This window comes from Chelonia mydas, chromosome 7 (genome assembly GCF_015237465.2).
Source record: "Chelonia mydas isolate rCheMyd1 chromosome 7, rCheMyd1.pri.v2, whole genome shotgun sequence".
Taxonomy (NCBI): domain Eukaryota; kingdom Metazoa; phylum Chordata; order Testudines; family Cheloniidae; genus Chelonia; species Chelonia mydas.
This window is the reverse complement of record NC_057853.1, coordinates 31,093,629-31,107,902: the sequence shown is the minus strand read 5'-3', so window position 1 is coordinate 31,107,902 and position 14,274 is coordinate 31,093,629. Positions and strand designations below refer to the sequence as shown.

General features: G+C 48.6%; 1 protein-coding gene across 1 annotated transcript in view; it reads right to left on the bottom strand.

The window, feature by feature from the left end:
* The window catches only part of CHRM1 (cholinergic receptor muscarinic 1), a 51,849-nt gene that overhangs the window by 2,133 nt on the left and 35,442 nt on the right, over nt 1-14,274 (bottom strand). Inside the window, exons 2-4 of the mRNA XM_007070333.4 lie at nt 6,169-6,372; nt 4,256-4,365; nt 1,648-3,392 (exon numbers count right to left, since the gene is read on the bottom strand). Coding sequence (XP_007070395.1) covers nt 1,674-3,311 — 1,638 coding nt within the window. The 5' untranslated portion in view covers nt 3,312-3,392; nt 4,256-4,365; nt 6,169-6,372 and the 3' untranslated portion in view covers nt 1,648-1,673. The remainder of the gene's footprint in view (nt 1-1,647; nt 3,393-4,255; nt 4,366-6,168; nt 6,373-14,274) is intronic.

Here is a 14,274-nt window from a genome sequence, read left to right as displayed (position 1 = left end):
CTAGGGGGAAAAGGCAAGGAACCGCAAATTGAGACACTTGTAATACATTTGCTTGTTATATCTTGATAAGAGCTGCTGGCACCTCGGCTTCCAGCGGCAATACAGCCCTCCCTGAGGTGGGAATAGAATTCAAGAGTCCTGGCCCTAGTACTAACTGTTGTAACCACTAGATCCCACTCTCTTCCCAGAGCTGGGAATAAAACCCACAAGTCTTTGACTCCCAATTTCCTCCTGTTCTAACCACCAGCTCCCACTCCTAGAGCTGGCATAGAGTCCTCTTAGGAAAAGCTTTGGTCTAGTGTATTAATTATTTTCACACGATGAGTTCCCAGGGCCAAATTGCACTCAGCGGTGCCCAGGATCTGCTTTGTCCCACCCACCATCCATGCTACTTCCACCAAGTCCATTCATCCTTCAGCAGGAGGCAGTGGAGTCCCCACTCTTATATTCATAGATTATGAGGCCAAAAGGACCACTGTGATCACCTAATCTGACGGGCTGTATGATACAGGCCATAGGATATCCCTGGATAATAATGCCTTTTTGGACTAGAACAGATGTTTTAGAAAACTGTCCAGTCTTGATTTAAAGATTGCCAGCAATGGAAAACCCACCACAGCCTTTGGTAAGTTGTTCCAATGGTTAATTCCCCTCACTGTTAAAAACAGGCACTTTATTTCTTGTCTGAATTTATCTAGCTTTAGCTTGCAGTCATTGGTTCTTGTTAGACCTTGGCTAGTTCGATGAGCCCTCCATTATCAAATTTCTCTTCCCCATGTAGAGAGACAAGTTGGGGGAGGTAATATCTTTTATTGAACCAACTTCTGGTGGTGAGAGAGACAAGCTTTCAAGCTTACACAGAGCTCTTCTTCCCCAGGCAGATACTTATAGACCCCTTAACCTTCTCTTAGATAAACTAAATAGACTGAGTTCTCTGAATCTTCCACTATGAGGCATGATTTTTACTAAGATCCTAATTGTCTGCTAGACTGAAGAGCCCTCTATTATCAAATTTCTGTTCTCCATTTAGGCACTTAGACTGATGAAGTTTACTGCAAGGTGCATGCATGGTTGCAAGAGCGGAATTGTCCCCCTCCATGTTCTCTAATAGGGCTGACTTTAGCTGCAACTGATGACACAGGGATACCCTACAGCAGTGGTCCCCAAACTTTTCAGAATCACGTCCCCCCCACCCTTACTCCTGTCCGTATCCTCCCTCCTGGGGCTGGGAGTGGGGCTGCAGCTGTGTGTCGGGGGGGGGAGGGAACGCAGACCACGGTGAGGGAGCTAAGGCTGGGGCCGCAGCTGGGCACGGGGATGGGAGTGGGGCTGGGAATGGAGCCGTGTCCAGGCCAGTCAGGGGCGACTAGGGGTGGCTTGGGGCCGGGAGCCAAGGCTCCGGCTGGGGGCAGGGCCAGAGCAGAGTGGGGCTGGGTGGCATTTCCTCCCCACCCCCTTGTGGGGGCTGCCCCCCCAATCATTTCTCCGTATCCCCCTGGAGAGCACGCCCCACAGTTTGAGAACCTCTGCCATACAGTCTCAACAATTCATGGTCTGATTCACTCTCCACTTCCCACCTTAGAAGCTAATTCCCACTCCTCCCCCGCTGCCGCATTTGGCTCCCTCCACTGGCCGTGCCTGGCTCACCATTCTGGAATTCACTCCACGCCTGCTCAGTGTGCTGGAGCCCTGTGGAAGGCCACCACGTGCTTGGGCATCTTCTTCCACTTCCTCTTGTCCCAGCGGCACAGCAGCAGCATCTTAAATGTATTGCGAAAAGACTTATTGCACAGGGCATAGCACATGGGATTGACAGTGCTGTTGACATAGCAAAGCCAGTAGCCCAGTTTCCAGAGGCTCTTAGGAACACAGTCCTGGCAGAAGGTGGACACCAGCACCATGATGTTATAGGGTGTCCATGTGAGGATGAAGGCCAGCAGGATGGCACTCAGTGTTCGGGCTGCTTTCTTCTCTTTGATCAGAGAGAGGGTCTTCTGCTGGGAGAGCTGTTTGCTCCTCTTCCGCAGATGGCTTTTGGCAGTCAACACCCCCTTCTCCTTAATTGGTGTTATCTTTTTGTTTGACGGCTTCTTGGCCATGTTGGGGGACTCAGTGGCAGCAGGAGACTGGGCTAGGATCCTGCACAAGCCATTCCCTCCTGCCCATGGCCCTCCAGCCAGCTTCTCCCGGCCCCGGGTTGGCTTCTCTGTTGGCAGCGGGGGCTGCGTTACACTGCCAATCATAGGCAGCCGGATCACCACCGAGCAGACACTCTGAACCTCAAAGTGCTGCTCCTCTCCCTCAGATGATGTCAAGGAATCAGGGGAGCCGTCCTCCTCTTCCTCCTCCTCTGTATTGATCCAGCTCCCGTTGCTGCTCTGCTCTACATATAGCCTGGCCTTCCTCCAACTGGGAAAGCAGTAGGCCTTTGTGTGGGTTTTTGCCACAGCAGAAGAAACCTTGATGGGTTCCAACCGCTCTGAGTTGCTGTTGCTGTTGCTGCCTTCACCACCTCCTTTAGGCCTGTTGTTGGGGATTGGCCTGACAATGCTTTTGCTCTCTGAGCCTTGCAGGCAAGCCAGTTCCCTGGTCCTGTTCTCAGTCTCCCGGTAGATCCTCCAGTAGAGAATGATCATGATGGTGACTGGCAGGTAGAAGGCTGCAATGGCCGTGCCAAAAGTAATGATAGGCTGAGAGAGGAACTGGAGATGGCAGTTTCCTGAGGGCACTGTCCGCTCCCCAACAAAGTACTGCCAGAACAAGATGGCAGGTGCCCAAAGGATGAAGGAGATGGCCCAAGCTAAGCCGATCATGATGGCCGCCCTCTTTGGCGTCCTCTTGGCCCGGTAGGTCAAGGGCCGTGTGATGGAGAAGTAGCGGTCAAAGCTGATGATCAGGAGGTTCATGACTGAAGCATTGCTGGCTACATAGTCAAGGGCCAGCCAGAGGTCGCAGGCCACGTTGCCAAGGGCCCAGTGGCCCATGATGATGTAGGTGGTGTAGAGGTTCATAGACACTGCTCCAATGATGAGGTCAGCACAGGCCAGGCTGAGTAGGAAGTAGTTGTTGACTGTCTTCAATTCGCTGTTGACTTTGAAGGAGACCATCACAAGCAGGTTGCCCACCAGTGTGACCAGTGAGAGGATCCCAGTCATCAGCACAATCAACACCACCTGCCACAAAGAATGGCCCCCATACAGGGTAGGCGAGGGGCCTTCCTGGGAGCCATTGAGGGCTGGTGGGACATTAGAAAGGTTCATGGTGCTGGGGTGGGGTCTCACCTCTCCCAGAATAGCGTACTGGGATGACATTGGGTTCCCACTGCTCCAATTTAAAGCCCCTTTGGCCAGGAGAGGAAAGATGAGCAGGGGTCTTCAGTCTGAGGACGCCTCCTGGAATGAGGAAAGAGACTTGGCTGAGCTGGGAGAAGGGTCAGATTTAGAGCTGGGTGAAATTTTTCAGACAACATTTCTTTCCTTGAAAAATACAGATTTGGCAACACTGAGATGTTTTGCAAATTCATATTGGTTTTGATGAATTATTCATTTAATAAAACCCTCAGCCCCCACCTCCCCCAATCGTAATGTTTCATTTTGATATTTTGTAAATGAAACATTTCAATTTTTTGGTTTGAAACAATTTTTATTCAGAAATTTCCTTCAATTATTTAAAAAAATTCAAAAATGTTAAATGATTCAAATTGAAACAAAACATTGACCCAAAACATTTATTTTTTAAGTTTTTTGGTTTGCCAGAAATGTTGAAAAGATTTCAGTTTTAGTTCAACTTGACATGAAATTTCCCACCCAGTGCTGGGTAATGAGAGCACTGAGGTAGGAGATCTGGATTCATTCCTGGCTTGGTTGCTCTGTGACCTTGGATAAATCACATCCTGTGCAGAAAAGCAGTTTTCTTTAATGGATAGGACACTGGGCTGGGGCTCGGGACACCTGGGTTCAATTTCCGACTCTGCCATTAATCTTGGTCTAGTCATTTCCCCTTCCTGTGCCTGTTTCAGTTCTCACCTTTATCTATTTAGAATTTTAGATAGTGAGCTCTTTGGTGCAGAGACCATCTCTTACTTTGTGTCTGTGCAGTGCTTGGCATGATGGGGGCCCTGATCTCGGTCGGGGTTAGGTAGTGCCCTACGCGCTACCATACAAACGATAAGAAGAGGAAGCCAATGGGAAGGTTGGATCTTGGGGACCCTGGAGCCCATTGCCTGGAGTGGCAAAGGAGATCACAGGATACTCACCTTGCTATCAAGATTGTTTCTTTGAAACTTCATGTCCCTTCTCCAGTCCAATTATGTTACCACGGTTGTGGGGCACTGACACATCTAAGACGTCACATTTTGGAGGCCACCTGTATCAATGAAAAGTAGTTACCTTTTCACAGCTCTCCGACACTGCTAGGTTAACCCTCAAATAGTTACATTTAGACCATGACCTTGTTTTCACTCAAGACAATATCACAATTCCTGTTTATTTCAATGATGCAGGTTTGGGTCCTTAACCCTATAGGTTAAGGATCCAAGTGTACAGCTGTTCTCTCTCTAGTAAAAGGTACAGGTTCAATTTTTGCTCCAAGCAAACGTTTACAGGGGCTTAGTATAGTGGAGCTCCACAGAGGGTAGGGGGAGGAATCTACCCTAATCTGCCAGTGCTGCAACCTCATGCAACAACCTCTGTCCTTGTTGCATCCAACCTTTGTCTTGTGGTCCAGTCCATATGGTTGCAGTTCCACATCCTGTGAGCTAGGTGATCTGTTGGCTTGTTGCATACGATTCCAAGCTGCCTCCACCTAATTAGGCTATTATGAGGTACTTTTGCCTTATTGCAGTTGACAAGGATGTAGCTAGGTGCTTTCCCAGTGGCACAGAAGGAGCCCCCAGAAAGCTGGGCAGCAGTGGAATTTGAACAATAGCAAATCAAGCTCTCCTGCTATACTGGTAGGAGGAAATGCCTGTTGCCCTGATCACTAGTGTCTAGAACTGTCAAGAGCCCAGGACAAACACAGTCTAAAAGTTTTGAAAGTGACTAATGATTTTGAATGCATTGTTTTTTCAATGTGTGTAATGGGGGGGTCCTACCCTTTTATAGGCCAGGGGGATTGGGATCATCCACCTCTGTTCTAAGGCAGAGTGCCTTTAAGAACAGGTGTTTGGGTTGATCAGACCCGGCTGGAAAGGGGTCAGGTGATTATAAAAGCCAGCAAATGGCTCGGGTGTGGTGAGAGCTGGCAGAAGCAGAGAGGATCTGGCAGGAAACTGCTGGGTTAAGGTGCGGGGAAGGGAAGAGTGACAGGGAGCAGGGTTACTCTCAGGTAAGTGGCCGGTAGAGTAGGAACGCGTGACATAGAGACCTTTGCAGAAAACCCTGGCTCAGGGGGAAAGAGGTGGTTTCTATGCTGAACTATTTATTTTGGGGTTTGCTAAAGGTCACTGCAATTAATAAATGGTGGCTTGATGAAAGGCCCTGAACAGATCCTAGGCATGGCATTAATCCTGGGCTGGGGAGACAGGCCAGCCACTTACAAGGTACAGTTTGAGACACCTTCAGAGCATCAGCTACCTGCCCTTTGAAAATCAGGCCCATTTGAGGTGTCTGAAGTTGGACAGCCTCCCTCCCCAAAAAACGGCACCTGAAATCAACTGTCACTTTTTAGAACCATCTTGGCCAAAACACCAGAAGGAAGAGAGTAAAATGAACTGTTAATGGCTGGCCAACTAAGATTCCTGTCTGGAATAAAACAAAGATCCTTGGGAAGAATCTGCCTTAACATGGTCCAGCTTTTGAAGGACACAAGTGAAATATACTTGCCACTGCTCCTCCTTGTTATTATATGTGCTATGGTAGGAACTGGGAGCTCCCACCAAAATCAGGGCCCAGTACAGCCACATAGCAAGAGTGTTTGCATTCTGGATAGACCAAGGGTTATTAACCCTGTTATACAGAGGGGGAAACTGAGGTAGACAGCACTGACTTGCCCTAGGTCACACAATGAGTCTGAAGCACAGCTGGCAATTGAACCCAGACCTACTGAATCACACAGTTCAGGGCATTAACACCACAAATCCCTCCACTCCGTGCCCATTGTTTCTCTAAGATCTGCCAGTGGCTCAGAGTTTACTGCATAGCAGCAGCAGCAGGAGCAAAATATACTCACCGGAGCTGATCTGTGAAGTTGTTCAACTTCTGTGTGAGTAATGCCCAATTCAGGCTGGGGAAATGGGACCAATGCATACGAGGTGGAGTTGCGCAAACAGAGGGCAATGCAAATATCATGGGGAGACACACCCCTCCATGCAACCAAATACCAGATGCCTGGAAATAACTGATGAATTCTTGGCACGTTTAGTAACCGGGATTCCTAAGAAAGAGAGAAACCTGTTTCTTGTCCTTGTTTCTGATCCTGAGTGATAGTTAACAGAAGAGACAGCTGTGGAAGGAGGCACGACAGTGAAAAGGTTCTCAGCTTTGCAAAGGAAACCACAGCTCAGTCCTAGGAAGGAATTAAAGCAAAGCTCATGTAACCCTTGAAAAGTCTGTTTGGTCAGGGGGCAATCATAGGTTTACAAATGGCTATATATGGCATGGAACACTTGGGAAAGACAAAGAGCCACACCAGAAGGGCATTGGGTTGGGACTTGGGAGCCCCAGGTTCAGTTGCCAGCTCTGCCACTGGGTTGCTGGGTGACCATGGACAAGTCACTTCCCTACTCTGTGCTTCAGTTTCCCAATCTATAAAATGCAGATAATGATACTGACCTCCTTTGTAAAGTGCTTTGAGATCTATGGCTGGAAAGTGCTATGGAAGAACTAGATATTTTTATTAACATGTTTTGTGCCCCAGGGCTGGCTGAAAAATACTAATTTTTCACCAGAAATTTTTTTAAAAAAATCACTTTTCCCCTTCAAAAGTTAGAGGAAAGTTATTTTTTTTCTTTTCCCAATTAAATATTGGAAACCAAATGTTTTTGGTCTTCCTTACAAAATTTTCATTTGTAGAAAACTAATATTTTAATGAAAACTTTTCTGTTTTCATTTTGTTTTGTTGTTGGGGGCGGGAGACAGGATAATTTTGAGCAAACCAAAAATGAGAAAATGTGTTTTATTCGAAAAGTAATTTTTGGTTGGGGGGAAAAAAGGTTGCTGACTCCCTCTATTGCACACACTTCCAGGAATAGAAAGAGAAACAGACCTCCCAATAAAAAAAAATAACAAATTTTTCTATTTTGTTTGCGGTGTTGTAGCCATATTGGTCTCAGGATATGAAAGACAAGGTGGGCGATGAGTGAGATATCTTTTATTGAATCAACATCTGTTGGTGAAAGAGACAAGCTCTTGAGCTTTCACGTGAAGAAGAGCTCGGTGAAGCTTGGAAGCTTGTTTCTTTCACCAACAAAAGTTGGTCCAGTAATAGATGTTACTTCACCCACCTTGTCTCTCCAACATTTTTCTAGTCTTATTTAGTATGTCTAAGTTTAATAATAATGAATCTAGCTAAATTCTCATTGTTATCTAATCTAGTTTTATTTGTTTTATCTAATTTTATAATCCTCAATTTCAAAAAACCCCTAATTTTATTTTAACCTAATCTTATTTTTGAGAATTGGACGGTATCCCTCTCCACATAATATTTTCTGTATCACAGCAGCTTCTACTCGCCCCGTCTGATCAGGATCCTGTTGTGCTGGTTGCTGCACAGGCACACAGTGAGAGACAGTCCCTGCACCAAAGGGCTCATAATTAAACAGATAAAGGTTGGGAGGGAAAACGGAGGTACAGGGAGGGGAAGGGACTAGCTGGGGGTCATACAGCTGGTCAGTGAAAGAGCTGGGCATAGAACCCAGGTCTACTGAAATCTAGCTGTAGCTGCTAGGTCAAGCTGCCTCTCATGTCTGGGCCATTGCTAAGTATTCTAGTGAACTACCTTATGCGTGCCGTATAAATGGATGGAATCAGAGCAGTGTAACTGTGCAGGTGTGTGTAATGTTGTTATCTGTACTGTCATAGCACCCAGAAGCCCTGGTCGTGGACCAGGATCCCATTGCTTTAGGTCAGGGGTGGGCAAACTTTTTGGCCCGAGGCCCGCATCTGGGTGGGGAAACTGCGGGTGGGGCCATGAATGTAGGGCTGGGGCAGGAGGTTGGGGTGCGGGAGGGAGTGTGGGGTGTGGAATGGGGTGCGTTGTGCAGGAAGGGGCTCAGGGCAAGGGGTTGGGGTGCAGGAGGGGTGCAGCAGGGGGCTTAGGGAAGGGGGTTGGGGTGCAGGAGGGGTGCAGAGTGTGGGAGGAGGCTCCGGGCAGGGGGTTGGGGTGCAGGAGGGGTTTGGGGTGTGGGCTCTGGCCCGGTGCCTTTGCCTTCAGTGGCTCTAGGGTGGCAGTGGCATACAGCAGGGCTAAGACAGGCTCCCTGCCTGCTCTGGCCCCACGCTGCTCCCAGAAGCAGCTGGCGCTACACCTGCGGGTACCTCCCTCGAATTCCCATTGGCCGCGGTTCCCCATTCCCGGCCAATGGGAGCTGCGGGGGGTGGTGCCTGCAGGCAAGGGCAGCGTGCAGAGCCTCTTCCCCTCCCTCCGTCAGGGGCTGCAGGGACATGGTGCTGGCCGCTTCCAGGAGCAGCACAGGGCCAGGGCAGGCAGGGAGCCTGCCTTAGCCCCGCAGTGCTATGGGGGTGGCAATGCTGCGGGCCGGATCCAAAGTCCTGACAAGCCTGATCCGTCCTGTGGGCCGAACATGCAGAACAAAGAGATGAAAGCTCCCTGCCTCAAAGAGCTTCCAGTCCAAGTAAATCTACTATGATGATTAGCATCGTCTTACACTCTATACTGCTGCTGGTTTATGGAGTGTCTTAGCTCAAGGGCTCTAGTTTTGGAAAAGATGTAGAAAGCCATGCTGCTTTTCAAACCAAGCTTAAACAAGCAACCTGTTTACTCCAGGCTGTTTCTTGAATCTTGGAGGCTGCTCTGGTGAAGGTTTTAAGCATCTCCAGCTCCCCCAGTGGCAGCAGGCAGTACTACACCCTGCAGCACATCAACCACATGACTCAAGTTTCTTGAGTGTTGCCCGCTTCTAAGATTTCTTTATCAAGAGACAGGATTTTGGCTGGGGCTGGAGCCAGTCATGCCATGAAGTGAGAAGCGCCAGCTTTCTCGTGAATTTGAGCCCCCTAATTGGCTATATGCCCCATTTGTCTGCCTCCTGGGGCAGACCAACCAAATAGAGCTGCTGCTGCAGGCAGAATTCTCTTCCCCTCTCCCTCTGCCTCCCCTTCCCCAAGACCCCCCAGCAACCCAAAGCCATACGCACAGGACAGGAGGAGGGAGCTAAAGAGCCCAGCAGCTCAGGACAGCTCTGCCTCCCCCCGCTCCTGTAAGTAATCCGGACAGGATGGTGATTCTGCTCCTTGCCCCTCCCCTCTCGGCCTGCAGCACCCAGCCTGGGAAGGGCCATAGGGGGTTAAAGAGCCCCTGGAGCTGCCCCCAGCTGGGATGGGATAGGGAGGACCCCACTCAGCCCCCCCAGCTAGGAGAGGGGGGGTGAAGAGCCTCAGGAGGAACAGAGGTGAGGCTGGGAGGTGAACTGAGCGGGGCTGAACTGAGAGAGGGGCTGGGGAGCTCAATGGACAGTTTGGGGGGAGCAAAATTAATTGCTGGACAAGGGATGGGTGAAGGGGGGGGCTGGGAGCTCCTGCAGCAGGGGCCAAAGTGACCTTCCCCAATAAATTCTGGGGAGTGGGCAGCACTAATTGTCATTAAGGTTGCCAACCCTCCAGGATTGGCCTGGAGTCTCCCAGACTCGGCATCACTCTTCTGGATTGCTTTCAATAGTCAGCAGGAGATTTTAATAGGATATTTTAAGAAAATGACATTACATCATGTTGAGGGGGGGGAAATCTCACTGAATAGCTTGTCAGAATTGGCAACTCTAATGGTCATGTCTCCTCCCTCCCCCCAGCCAGCATAGGCAGGGGAGTTCAAACATCAAAAGACAGACCAAAACCTACAATAGAGTCTTTAAAAAAAAAAAAAATCTCATTTTCTAGGCTGATCTTGATTTTTCTGGGTTCAAATAATTATTTTTGATCTCTTGAGGTTGGTGATACTGCTAGTAGCAAGGCGGTTGGTGCGGCTGAGCCCCAGTAAATCTTAAGGGCCAGCCAGCTCTAGGTGATATTCACTCCTGTGTAGAGCACAAAGCCTTTGCACCATTTAAGGTCAGAGAGTCTTTGTTGGGTCTTTGTACAGGGGTGAGCTTCACACATTAATACACTACATACATCTTCTGTGAACCAAGTGGGGATAAAACAAGTTTTTAGACCCTCAGCTGTTTCAATCAGCATCGCACTATGGAAGCCAATGTAGTGATTTGCACCAGCTGAGGATTTACACTAGCTGGGGATCTGGCCCATTTTGTACACAGGGGTGGGTAAAAGTTAAAGTGTGTGTTTTCCCCTGAGGAGTAGACAGCTGTCTAGTGCTGTATCTGTCAGCTCCTCCAATCAGTCCTACCAATCTAGACTGCAGTTTCAAGACGCTGGGCGGGGGCGGGGGGGAAGACAAAGCCCCCAGATGACAGATCAATCATTCATTTCCTAACCTTGTGGAGGTTTTTGTATTATTAGATGAGGTTTTAGCTAAATGAAATCTGGACTGGTGACTGGGAATCCATAGCTGTCTCATGCTATTTCAGTCTCTGCTTCATGCACAGCCTGGCTCCAGGAGAGGATGGGGGTAGCGATAACACAGTAATCAGAGTGTTTTTCTGGGCCAGGCCTCAGTGTGGAAGTCACTGGATGGAATTCTTAGGGCAATGTTATACTAGATGATCACACTGGTCCCTTCTGACCTAAACTCATTGGTCATCCTCATCTCAGAAATGATACAGCAGAAATGGTCTCCTTTGGCCTTACGATTTCTGTCTCTCTGGCCACCCAAAAGATATAGTGGAAATAGTGGGAGGGCTTCAGGGATGAGTAACAAGAACAGACTTGGAGAAATTGGTTTCAGTGTGGGAGGGGAGAAACCTATTTTCTCTTACTGTTCCCCTCCTCCTCTTTTTCCAGTGGAGAATTATTTTTAAAGTGAGTGGTTGGCTCCGCTGCCCCCCACCATTGAAACAAAACAAAAATTAGAAACATTTGCTTTTTGCAATGTTTTCATTCTAAATAAAAAGGAAAAATTCCAGCACAATGAAAATGTATATTTTGTTTAAAGAGCCATTTTTGTCCAAACAAACGTCTTGATGAAATTTTTTTTGACCAGCTCTATTTAGCCCATCAGTTACTGCTATTAACTTTTATTATTTGTATTAGGAACATAGGATTGTAGGGCACCTCCTGGATCACTGAGTCCAGTCCCTGCTATTGTAGGCAACCCTGTCACAGAATCCCAGAAAGAAGGTAGTTTGCCTCCCACTCCTCTTACTGGGAGGCCGTTTCAAAACCTCACTGCTCTGTGGAATTGTAGTAGCACTTAGGAGCCCCAGTCATGGGCCTGGAGTTGGACCCCATTGTGCTAGGCACTGTACAAAGACAGAACAAAAATATAGTCCCTGACCCAGGGTGCAGCTTGGTTGAGCAATGGCTCCGGGCATGAATCTTGCTACACACTAACGTCCCACTGATTCCATCTTGTCCCCCGTCATCCCCCTGCACCTGCCAAAGACTTCCTGCTTCTGGTTGGTTTGAAAGGGAAGAGTGGGCTTCTTTTCTTTACCTGTTACAGCTCACGAGTGACTGCTGGGTTCTGGCAACCCAAGCAACAGTGATGGGAAGTGAATGGTACATGAATAATTGAAGGGGGAGGTTGAGTCTGCGTGGTGCTGCAGAAGTAAAAAGCAAGATGCAAAACCCCAGAGTCCTCTCCTTTCCCATGCACCAGAAACTGTGTTTCCCCTCCCCTTGCTCCTCCTTGGCAAACTTTAAAGGGTTCAGAATGCTTTGTTTACACACTGAGGCATGCTCCTTTAATTATACTGGGTTTTTTAAAATCTCACAACACCCCCCTAGTTAGAGTGGTAAAAATGTTGGAAAGATTTGGGCTAATGATACTGCCTTGAGATCCACAGATTGGAGTGGGGCTGGGGGGCAGATCCTCAGCTGGCTGCCCGGGGAGTCTAGGGAGACCTTGGGCAAATCATTTAGCTGCTCTCTGCCTCAGTTTCCACCTCTGTAAATTGAAGATAATAGCACTGCCCTGTCTCTGAGGGGTTTTGTCACGTTAAAGATAGTGAGGGGCTCAGATACTATTGTGGTGGGAGCCATATAAACACCTCAGATCCAGTTGCTATATGCTTTTATGTGAACAATTTAATCCACTCAGGCTTTGCGAGTGAAGATCCCAAATCCTCCCTTGCACAGGTCCCTGCTAGTGCCAGTTCATCAGCGTTTGATTTTCCTTGTGAACGTAACCCTCAGCCCCTTGTTTCTCTGGCTCTATTACTGCCCTGTAATTCAAGGGATGGGGTTGATCAGGTGTGTTTTTCACAGCTCAGGACAACTTCTGATTGGAAGGGTGCAGAGGAGACCGTTGGAGAAGTGTCAGAACTTTTCTCCTTTCTTCCCGGAGGATGTCCTGCAAGTCATGTCCCTTTAAAATCGGATCACGTGGTGGCACAGTAAGAAAATTGAATGTAGGCACCACACATGGGCTCCACTTGTTAAATCTGCCTGTGTTTTAGAGGCACTTTGCTTTTAAGCCTCTCAGTAAAAATCTGCCACCCCGTTATTATTGCTTCCCCATTGGTTGAAATTGGGTATGATTCTGTTTGGAAGAAAATAAATCCTTAGTGTAATCTGTTTATTTACAGAAATTTAAACAAAGGTCCATTTCCTTGGCAGCATGTGGAACATATGCACCATGTGCAATTTCCTTCCTCAGAAATCCCACCCGGAGCTCCTCCCGCCAGCACTGTGCCCAAGAAGAGGTGACTTTCCTCTATTCCTGGCTTTCTTTAAGGCTATGGCTAACTGTAAACTAGGGTTGTGATTTCCCCTGCTCGTGTACATGTACTTGTGCTAGCTCTCATCAAGGAAGCAGGAGTATAAATAGCAGTGTAGCTGCAGGGCTTAGCCGTGCTGAGTACAAACCTGCCTAGAACCGGTGGGTTTGTACTTGGCACAGCTAAGCCATGCCTCCACTGCTGCTGCCCGTGCTGCCTTGGCCATGCTGCTATTTATACTCGCACTAGCGCAAGTCTGTATACGTGAGAAAGGGAATCGCTCCCCGGTGTTTAAAATCTTTAGGGAATAGAACCCAGTAGCCCTGGCTCCCAACCCCTGTGTTCTAACCCTTAGACCCTCTCAGGGCTGGGACTAGACGCCGGGAGTCCTGAAGTCCAACCCCCCTGCTTTAACCTCTGGCTCTTCCAGAACCTCTTACTGAGGGTCTGGCTGCACTTGCCCCCTCACTTATTGACCTTGCACACCCTATCTGTGGCCCCATGAAGTCATGAGACCTCCTTGTCAACCTCCTCCTGGTGGCCATCCACCAAACCAGGAAGAGGAAGCTTGACAGGGAAGGGTTTTTGTGTGTGTGTGTGTGTGTGGGTGGGTGGGTGCACTCTGCCAGTCTGGGGACTATTTCCTGTCCCTCATCTGATCATTCTCCGGGCAGAGTTTCCACGGGTGGTGTCCGTGAACTCTTTAGATTTGGATGGGCCGAGACCTGCTCATCCCATTACCTGCAATAGGTACGCTCCATTCCTCTCCCAGAACTACGGGTAGAACCCAGCAGTCCTGACTCCCATCCCTCCCTGGGCTTAGCTCCTAACTAGTTTCTCATTGTCTAGTTTGTAATATTGCTTGACGCCCATACTCTCTGAAAGCAGAAGCCCTGCCCTACATGACCAGGCCAAGCTATGGCAGGGAGCAGACTGCTCCCATCATTACCTCAAGGCCAGCAAGCATCACTCTAATTACCAACTGGCAAGCCAGCCAGCTGGGAGGTAGTAATACAAGGATCATGTGAACAAGGGTGACCCACAATGAGGGCTCGGAGCTCTGTCATCTGGAGAGCATCAGCCATATGGACAAACTCCTTTGCTATCACAGCACAAGGCCCCATTGCTTTTAATTGGCTCCAATATGCCTCTAATTGACAACAGTTATTTACTTAGCTGCGTAGTTAGGTTTTCGTTTCAATGCTGTGCTTGCTGGTGGCCTGGGCTGTAGGCTGGATTTTTAGCTGTGGTAAATCAGCGTAGCTCCACTAAAGTTACATTTATGACATTAACCCAGATTAAGGCTATGACAAGCTGGGAACTACGTG